The sequence below is a fragment of the Podarcis tiliguerta genome (assembly GCF_965153285.1).
Source record: "Podarcis tiliguerta genome assembly, chromosome: 16".
Taxonomy (NCBI): Eukaryota; Metazoa; Chordata; class Lepidosauria; order Squamata; family Lacertidae; genus Podarcis; species Podarcis tiliguerta.
Genome location: NC_139549.1, coordinates 5,121,586 through 5,132,082, shown reverse-complemented (window position 1 = coordinate 5,132,082; position 10,497 = coordinate 5,121,586). Strand labels below are relative to the sequence as shown.

The 10,497-nt window shown below is 40.3% G+C and overlaps 2 protein-coding genes across 2 annotated transcripts in view; one reads left to right on the top strand and one right to left on the bottom strand.

The window, feature by feature from the left end:
• The window catches only part of LOC310666130 (intelectin-like protein), an 814,635-nt gene that overhangs the window by 609,004 nt on the left and 195,134 nt on the right, over positions 1-10,497 (bottom strand). The gene's annotated exons all lie outside the window — the stretch shown is intronic.
• Positions 3,938-7,222, top strand: LOC310667184 (uncharacterized protein). The gene is made up of 6 exons (XM_083418902.1): positions 3,938-4,218; positions 4,477-4,812; positions 5,450-5,761; positions 5,859-5,975; positions 6,400-6,446; positions 7,084-7,222. Exons 1-6 carry the CDS (start codon positions 4,140-4,142, stop codon positions 7,177-7,179), a joined length of 987 nt encoding a protein of 328 aa, XP_083275028.1. The 5' UTR covers positions 3,938-4,139; the 3' UTR covers positions 7,180-7,222.

Genomic DNA, 10,497 nt, shown 5'->3' with positions numbered 1-10,497 from the left:
ATTGTAAACAATATATAAAATGTGTTTTATTAGGATCATTACTGTTATGGCGGTTTTTACTATTTTATTTTATTATTTTTCTCATTTTCCTTCTTCTTTTCCTTTTCTTATGTATTGTTCTCTATTATTTCTTTCTTGATCAGTTTGTTTTTAATTGTATAATATGCTGGAAAACCTTTAATAATATTGATTGTAAAAACAAGAAATCATTCTGAATGATGGACACCCAGGGGAATTTTTGTAAGGGTTGCAGCCTGCAGCATATTCCAATGGCCCAGTTTTACATGCCATTGCGGAAGGGAGACTTCTTTAATTTGTGTTTCTCTCAGTTTATCCCTTTCTCAATCTTCAGTTCCCACTTCTCTAAATTTCTACATCAGATTGCGAGTCATGAAAATAAATCAGCATTTTGGTGCAAATTTCTCCTAATATACATAGGTTAGAATGCAATTTTGCCTAATATGCACAATATTGCCTAATATTTTTTACAAAGCAATAAACTGGAATATCTTTGCCACAGAATACTCATTCTGAATTTGTAGAATGATGATGATGATTTATTATTTATGCCCCATCCATCTGGCTGGTTTTCCCCAGCTACTCTGGGCAGCTCCCAACCAAATACAGTGGTGCCTCGCAAGACAAAAAGAATCCGTTCCGTGAGTCTCTTCGTCTAGCGGTTTTTTCATCTTGCGAAGCAAGCCCATTAGCGGATTAGCGCTATTAGCGGTTTAGCGGCTATTAGCGGCTATTAAAGGCTTAAGGGATTAGCGGATTAGCTGCTAAAAGGCTATTAGCAGCTTAGTGCCTTAGAAAAAGGGGGTGGGGAGCGGAAAAAACCCCCCAGGAATCGCAAGACATTTTTGTCTTGCGAAGCAAGCCCATAGAGAAATTCATCCTGCGAAGCACCTCCAAAACGGAAAACCCTTTCGTCTAGCGGGTTTTCCGTCCTGCGAGGCATTCGTCTTGCGGGGCACCACTGTATTAAAAACACAATACAGCATTAAACATTAAAAACTTCCCTAAACAGGGAATGTGTGTTTCAATTGGATTTTAATCTTTTTGAATGTTTTTGCTGTTTTTACTCACACTTTTTTGTTTTGTTTTATTGTTTTATTCTTTTTGTAAACTGCTTTGAGGTTCTTTACAAACAGCGCAGAGGTTTTATGAAATAAATAAATAAAACAAACCTTTCAGTAATAGCTTCAATTTATGCGTATTTTTTATCTTTTTAATTTTCATACAAAATGAATATTAATTTCTCTCCATAAGAAACTGCATTGCAAAATTAATATTAAGTATATATATGAATTAACTCCCCCTCTACCCTGGAACACTATTTCAAAATTATTTTCCTGCACAGGTTACCCTAATACATGTATGTTGCACACGTTTTACATGAGAGGAGAACCACATTGCAAAATTGGGGTGCAAATGCAAATTTCAAACAACGGCTAGGTGCAATTTGCAGATTGCTTTGGGAAGTGCAAATCAGTTCGGTTCCACTTTAAATGCAAACTGGATCAAGTTTCTCCCCCTGTTTCTCTCTCCTAGGTATTGTTTATGAGAGAGGCAGAATATTTTTCCCCGTGGCAGAGCAGGGAAAACAATTCAACAATTCAAGTTGACTTAGCAGGCCATTGTGAGCTACGAGGCGTCCTTCCTGCCCAGTCAGACTACCAACATTTCATTACCGTTACAAACAGCATCGAAGCCAAAGCCACACAAACTTCTGCAAAAATTTCCTGTTTTTATCAATTTTGCAAATGAAGAAAATAGGCTCAGGGGTGTCAAAACCAACAAGAGCAGAAAGATTGAGTCAGGAGGGTGCTGGGTGCTTTTTTCTTAACCAGAGTTACCTCTGAGATCCACACCCAGGGATTTTGTGTGTCTGTGGTCTGTTGAAGCTGCAGAGGTGGCCAGCCAGCTACTGCCTAAATATAGATATCAAATAACAAGCTTTTAGTTTGATTTCCTCCTGTCTTTCTTGATCTATGGAGAGGGGTGCTGAGGATAAATGTGCCCCTGGGTATCTCTAGGGAAGCCTAGCCAAAATATAAAGCTCTTGGCCTTTTGTAGAGCCCAGACTAGGATTTAACTGAGCTGGTTAAACTTGCAGCTTCTGGCACCAAAGGGAAAATAAGAATAACAAAAATAATGTTGCTTTTACGGCTACCAAGCATAAAAACTCCTGGATCTATCTGACTGTAGTGTGAAAAGTTTTGTCAACTCAGGAATGGGCTACTGTGGCTGCAGATTTCATTCACTTCTTCCAAAAGGGAAATAAATGCCATAGACACGTTTTGCAAGAGAAAAGTTTCGGGTTCAATCTTTGGCATCCTCCAGGCAGGCCTGGTAATGTCCTGTGCCTGAAACCCTGGAGAGATGCTGCCAGTCAGTGTAGACAGCACTGCGCTAGATAGGTCTGGCTTAGCAGAAACCAAGCTCCTGTGCTTCCTATAGATCAGGATGGAAATCTGCTGCCAGAATTCAGCCTGGACCCGAAGGCAGCGTGTCCATTTTTTTAAAGGGTAAGATATGTCAATATTCATTCATTTATGCAGACATTTTGCCATTGCATAGACATTTAGGCAAGGACGCGGGTGGCGCTGTGGGTTAAACCACAGAGCCTAGGACTTGCCGATCAGAAGGTCGGCGGTTCGAATCCCCACGACAGGATGAGCTCCCGTTGCTCGGTCCCAGCTCCTGCCAACCTAGCAGTTCGAAAGCACGTCAACGTGCAAGTAGATAAATAGGTACCACTCCAGCGGGAAGGTAAATGGCATTTCTGTGTGCTGCTCTGGTTCACCAGAAGCGGCTTAGTCCTGCTGGCCACATGACCTGGAAGCTGTACACTGGCTCCCTCGGCCAATAAAGCGAGATGAGCGCCGCAACCCCAGAGTCAGCCACGACTGGACCTAATAGTCAGGGATCCCTTTACTTTTACCTATACATTTAGGCAATAACAGGGTATTGAATAAAGCAGGGAGTGCTGTTTGGGGGCTTTCTGGGAGTGATTCCTCCCTGTTGACCTTTCTCATTTATTTTTTTACATATAATTTTTATTAATTTCTTTCTTAACACACTATTCCCAACATTACAATAGCAAATAAAAATACTCTTTGCTCTGTCGAGCTCATGACTTCCCTCCACTCCTTCAACTGTTTTTTTGTTTTCAAGTCTTTATATTGCACTTTAAAACCTCCATTTCTGACCTTTATATCCTTATAGTCAACTCTGTCTCTTTGGTCTAGAAAGTTATAAAATGTTTTAGGTTTCATTGCAGGATTTATTTCAATCCCGCTAGTGTCTTCACATTTTTGCCACAATAATTCATATACCCAATAAATTTATTCCAGCCTCTTTGAAACTTTTGGTCGTCTTGGTTCCGGATTCTACTGGTCAGCTTGGCTAATTCCACATCGTCCATCATCTTCGTCTGCCGCTCCTCAATTGTTGGCAATTCCTGCGCTTTCCACTTTTGAGCTAATGAAGTTCTTGCTGCCGTCGTGGAGTACAGAAATACAGTGGTGCCCTGCAAGACGAATGCCTCGCAAGACGGAAAACCCGCTAGATGAAAGGGTTTTCCGTTTTTCAATGCGCTTTGCAGGACGAATTTGTTTGCAAGCTTGCTTTCCAAGATGAAAATGTCTTGCGAGTCTTGAGATTTTTTTTTGCTCCCCAACCCCTTTTTCTAAGACGCTAAACCGCTAATAGCCTTTTAGCAGCTAATCCGCTAATCCCTTAAGCCTTTAATAGCCGCTAATAGCCGCTAAACCGCTAATAGCGCTAATCCGCTAAGCCGCTAATAGGGTTGCTTCGCAAGACGAAAAAAACGCTAGACGAAGAGACTTGCGGAACAAATTAATTTCGTCTTGCGAGGCACCACTGTAGTCTTAGCAATTTTTTCTCCCATCCTACCCAGCAAAAATGCTTCTGGCTTTTTGGAGAAGGTATATCTAAACATCTTTTTTAGCTCGTTATAGAACAATTCCCAGAATGCTTTTACTTTATCACAAGCCCTGCTGACCTTTCTCAATGGCCCCCATCACGCCACTGCAACGCCCACATGGAGGTGGTTCTCTGGCAAGAAGCTGGTGTCACATTAAACCTTTTCCACTGAAGCAGCTGCACATTTGATGTGGGCTCTGGACTTCTGGCTGCTGCCGCTACTTTCAGCAATGTTGTTGACCACATACCTTGTTTTGTCCTCCGCAGGTAAGATTTATTCTGCTGCTTTTGCCCAACTCTTAAAACCTGAGAAAGCGATTGAGTTGAAATTTTTATAGACTCTGAAACTTTCTGTAGTTTTGGTAAAACATTTCCCACTTTTTCCTTAAATGTGCATCTGATTTCTAATGTTTCAGTCACAGGGCAATGTCGAGATCCTTGAGCGGTGTTTTATCTTTTTGCGGGAAAAGACTGGGGTGCAAAACTGCAGCCGTTAACGGTCCTTGTGACATTTCCCCTCCACAGTTTTTCCAGCCTACCTTTCGTTCCTGTATCAAACGCAGAGGTCCCGGATTGTACGTATTGGAGAGTCGGCACAGATTTCGTGCACTTCTGCCGAAAAAATTGAGGACGGTGGATTATCATTCAGTTGGTATAAAAGAAGAGAAAGCAGATTGCCAGTTTTAATCAAACATTGTAACGATGGAGAAACCGGGGACAGATTTGTCTGCAGAGCTAGAGCTTACAGTCAAGACTCAGTGCTGGAGATCTCGAATGTCGAGAGGTCGGATTCTGGCATCTATTTCTGTGTCACAACAAATTATAATGTCAGCAAAGGATTATTCCTACTAGTTGTTGGAGGTAAGAGATTAGGTCTGAGATTTGCACTAGAACCACTGAGTGGTGCAGTTAAATTAGCATCCGTTCTCAAGATCATCTCGTATGTTGCAAGCAAGGCTGTTGTTGAATTCTAGCCCCAGTCTTAGTAGCCTTTCATCCTGTCACAAAATATCAGAAACCAGCCTCGTTCGGCCTCCATTGGCACCAAGAATCTCATGGAGGGTCTGCCACATCCCTCAAGTGCTCGGCTGTTTCCTACGATTCTCTCTAAGAAACTGCTCTGGCCTTTGCAAAATATCAACCCAGCCCTTCCCTATACCATTTAAGGGGGCCTCACCCTAAACCTCCTGACCTAGATGCAGCTTTCCTAGAACAATAAGGCAGATCCACCCTAGGGATGCTTAGTAATGGATCAAAATTAAAACCGCCCGCATCATAATTGCATGACACAAATATCTCATTCAAGCCACAATTGTACAGTTCCAGTTACATCACCTGAAAAGGGGTATTGTAGAGCCAGTAAAGGTTCAGAAGAGGATGTAGGAGGAGAGTTTGGTGCTTTTTAGTTTTTAGAAAGGGCAAATAAGAGGGGGCAGGATAGAGGTGGATGAAATTATGCAGTGATGAATCTCTCCTCTCCCTATTTTTTTCTCATCAGACAGTTATACCCCGAGCACCCGGGTGATGCTTTTAAAACCCTCGAAGCAAGGGCCACCTTCCCAGCTGGAAAACCAGCTCGCTTGCGTGGTCCATGGAGCGTGCAACTTAGTCCAGGTTTCCTGGGACGTCCCGGGAGGTCTCCCTCATGAGGCCCGGACCCTTTTAGCAAAAAACAACAGTGGATCCTTAACCTTTGTCAGTCTCCTTCGCTTCCCCATGGAATTACACAGCAGTGGGGGAAATATCACCTGCGAAGTCAGGTTCAACTCCTCCAGCACCAGCGTGAAAAGGACCGCCATATTCAATGCATGTGAGTGATGCATTGTTGCCTTCTGTCGACAGCAGAAATTCCTGAGTAAGCAAAGCTGGGGGTTTTTTAATATATTCTTTCTCTCCTTTTTTGAAAGCTTCTTCCACAGTCGATAACGGGAACTGCCAAGTCTACACAGTGTTCTTTCCTGTCGTTGGTGTGTTGGCATCACTGCTCATCTCCCTGAGTTTTATTTGGATCCGAATTGGCCCAGGTAATATGAGGAGCTACACCCCGGGAAAGAACCATGACAATATGCCCTATGTCAGTGTCTCTTTACGCAGAGGGGAAAAGGAAATTTTGCTGCCTGTAGTGCACAAGGCAGCCGGGGCTTCCCACTATTTGTTTTGTGTTTTAATTAGCAAGATATATATCACTTAATCTACAAAAATCAGTTGTATGAAACAGTGCAAAATGTGCATAAGAAAATACTGTAAAAATCAAATATTAAATTTGTGTATGTGTGTATCAGGGTGGTCCAACCACTTTTTGGCAGCCCTCGACAACATTCAAGGGGGGGGGAATCTTAAAGCCTTTTTTAAAAGTGTGTCATGTGTTGTTAATGATAGCACATACATCTGTTTTTGTGTTAAATTTGTTTAATAATCAAATATAGTAAAACTCTTTTGCTCCCGAAGGGTGTCACACCAAGATGTCTGGACCTCCTCCTTCAGAGGAAATACAGGTAAGGGCTCTTTCAAAAATATAGATGGGTGATAGGAATGGGGAATAAATTTGATTCCGTTTGCATTAAATTCAGAACTATCAAATTTGCACTTCCTGAAACACTATGAGAATTGAAACACAGCCAACCTTTGAAGTTTGCACTTCCCCAAATTTTGCAATGTTGTTCTCCATCCAAACAACGTTCACAAAAATGAATATATTTATGAAAATAATGTCCAAAAATGCATCCCATTAGGGATAATTACTTGAGAAAATCTGTTCACGAGTCAGAAGTGCATACAAAATGAAATCTGCACTAAAATGTTGTATGGTTTTCATGAAGCTTTTTTAAATAAAAAAATCACCAAATCGCTGCAGAAATGATGATGATGATGATTTATTATTTATACCCCATCCAGCTGGCTGGGTTTCCCCAGCCACTCTGGGCAGCTCCCAAAAGAATTAATGATAATAATATTAATAAAGTGATAAAATATCAGACATTAAAAGCTTCCCTAGATGTGGAGAACTGTATTTAAAACTGGAAAAATGAGAAACGGAGACAGAGAGCTCTGGGTGCTTCTCACATGGCCAAATAGGCGTTGAATGTAAGCCATCAAGCAACTAACAGCCCTCTCCTCCAAATTTTATAACAGGATGGAATTTGCTATGGCCAACTGGACTTTCAGGCAAGACCTAAGATGAGAGGAAGAGAAGACCAGCAGTGCAAGGGAAGAAATCCAAAAATTTGAAGGACGTCTGAGAAGCATCAGTTGCTAGACTCTGATTTGGGAGTATATATATATATACATTATATTAGATTTGTTGTCCCAGAGCACCTTATCTCTCTCAATTGTGCAAAACTTCATTTCCAGCTGGCAGCTGAATCCCTCTTGCAAAATGCAGACACTCTCCAGGTGGCCACAAATAAAAATAAAAAGCGGTGAATGTAAGTTGTAACATCTTTTGCCATTTGCTGCTTGCTCTCTGTGGCAAACCTGCTGTGACCAATGCAGGAGCTTTTGAGATATGGAGATCTTATCTCTCTCAAGGACCACAATGGGGCAATTTTGCATTTCGCGGGCTGGGGGAGACTGTGGCTTTTTGCAAGAGCAGGAATTTGACGATGCCATGGGCCACTTGTGACAAAAAGCGTTTGCTGTGCCTAACTAAAAGCCACTTTTGCTGTGCATTTGTGGCTTGTTGACATCAGATAGCAAAATTCTACATGGGCAGGAGGTGGTTCAAGAAATTTCTACCATTCTGAGAAAGTTTTGCAGTGAACAAATCACACAAGCGAAGAGGGAGGCTTGTTGACGTGGGGTATTGACATTTCTCGGAAAGGAGCCCTTCCCCAAATCTCTGAATAAAAAGAAACTTTACTCAGAGCCCTCCATGCTGAGCTCAGAGCACCCAAAGCTACACTATTAATAATCATAAAAAAGCAGAAGCTGTTAAAATAAGCAAATTAATTGTCGCCAAATCCAGCAATGCACGCAAATAGACCCTCCTCCCCTTTCTTCCTTAAGGCGTTTTGTCTTGAATTTAAATTATTGGCCTGCAGACAGAATCTGCTTTCATTTTCAATTTAGCTGCTTTGAGAAATTTGTGCCAACAGTGTTTCATCAACAAATCCATGAGCTGACAAGAAACAACTTTTGCCCAGAATATTGTTAAACCCAGCGATGCCTCTGAATTTTGCAAGTGTTTCTTTAAAAAGTGTCTCTTATTTTTTTGTTTGGTTTACATGCATATTTTCAGTTTTTGGGTATTGCTTTTTTTCTGTAATAAATTTGATTTGCTTCACAGTGTGTCTTCTGTTTGAGTCTGACTCTGCTATTTGCAAAAAAAACAAAACCATTTTTCATTTTCCCGCCTTTTTTGGCTTTGTGTCGGCCATCTTTGCTCCCTCAGTTACCTCAGTCTGTCGCACAAAACATCTTATTTGGTTTTTTTTCTCTTTACAGGCCATACCAGACAAACAAGTACTTAAAATTATAAATTTGTAATAGTCCAAAACATAATAATCTTTTCAGTTTAATTTCAGTTTAATTTAGGCTTTAATTTAGAGTTTTCAAAGCAACCACAGCAAAAAAGAAAGAAAGAAAGAAAAAAGGACAATCAATGATGTCTTTTAAAATGAGACATTAGCAATATATTTAAACTTAAACCAAATAATTTGGACATTGGAGGTTGTTTATTTATTTCCCTCACCAACTTTTGACATTTATTTATGGTTTCATTAGGAAATGGAGAGTTGTTGTTTTTTTATATTCGCTTATCAGTAATATTTTTATATATATACGATTTTGAGTTTAACTTGCTGTGACCTGGTCCAGAGTACATAGCGGGACATAACAAAATAGCTAGTCAATACATTAAAACTTGACATTAAAAAATAAATAAATCCCTGTTTATGCATTTACTACCTTTTAATTTTTTTTAAAAAAATGTGGTTTTGGTATGTGAATAATTTTGCATATATGTTGCTGGGCTGTTCCTAGATTTCTCCCTTTCGCAACATCGTTTATTTCTTTCCGCCTTTGTCACTGGTAAAACGTGACGATCCTGAGCTCCTTGGAGGAAGAACAAGACATAAATCCATTTTAAAAAGCGGTTCTGCTTTTATCAGATTTCCCCTTAGGTTATTTTCTTTCTTTCTTTTTTTTTGCTTTTTTTCAAAAAAAATTATTGATTTTCCAAAAAAAATTAAACAAATAAACAAACAAACATAAATCGCAACCGTATTTAAACCAAGCTTAGTAACATTGTTAAGTGACTTCCTCGTATCCCCCTGGTTGAATTTCAGTGTATATCATTTTAACGGTTTTCCAAAACCAATGTTCTTATAAAATTAACTTAATCACTTAACATCTTTCTTTCTTTCCAATTCAGTATTAATTCATCACATTGCCTATTTAAATCCTAAGCCTATCTATTATTTGCAAGCATTTCCAATTAATTTAACTTAACATATTTAACAAAATAGTCTTTAAATTTCGTCCATTCTTCCTGGTAATCCTCCTCCTCCTGGTCGCAGACTCTTCCGGTCACGTCGGCTAAAAAATCTATCATCTTCATCTGCCAATCTTCCACTGTTGGTGCTTCTTGTGTTTTCCAATTATTAGCTAATAAAATTCAAGCAGCAGTTGTTGCATACAAAAATAATTTAACATCTTTCTTGGGCAATTCCAAACCTGTTATTCCAAGAAGAAAGGCCTCTGGTTTCTTGATAAATGTATATTTCAACATTTTGTTTCAATTCATTATAAATCTTTTCCCAGAGGTCTTTCACCTTGGGGCAAGTCCACCACATATGGTAGGTCTTTATCTTTACATTTCTAACACAAGTTATCACTGTCACGGTAAATCTAATTTTACAGGAGTCAAATACCATCTATACATCATTTTCATTCTATTTTCCTTCCCCTTAGGTTATTTTCGCCTCGTTCAGAACGAACGAAGCCAAGTTAGCCAGGCCTGATCGACTTAAATGGGTCTACTCTGAGTAGGACTGGCACAGGGTGCCACTCAAAGAGGTTACCTATAAACATTTATCTGCCTACAAGGGAGCAGATACTTCTCTATCCATGGAGAATTTTACAATAATAATAATTTTATTATGGAATAATTTTGGGGGTGGGATATAAGCGCCGCCCCACACAATCCATCTCATGATGTGGTGCACACACACCATTTGAATGGCAATGCCCATCAACTTTGGGGGTCCCAGCCCCCAAAAGGAGCTGGGAGTTGGCTCCTTTGCACCCAGTAAGCTTCATGGTGGCCAGGTGGGAGGATTAGAACTCGGGCCCTGGTCTGACGCTACAGCACCCTGGCTCTGTCCGTCTCTACCTCTCTTATGCATTGCTATCTATCAATCACCATTTGCAAAGAAAACCAGCATCACATCTATTTAAAAAGTATCAATATTGTTTTATCTGTCAATTTCTATCAATCTGTGAAGAGCAACTTTCTATCGTTTTGTTGTTGTTTAGTCGTTTAGTTGTGTCCGACTCTTCGTGACCCCCTGGACCAGGGCACGCCAGGCACTCCTGTCTTCCACTGCC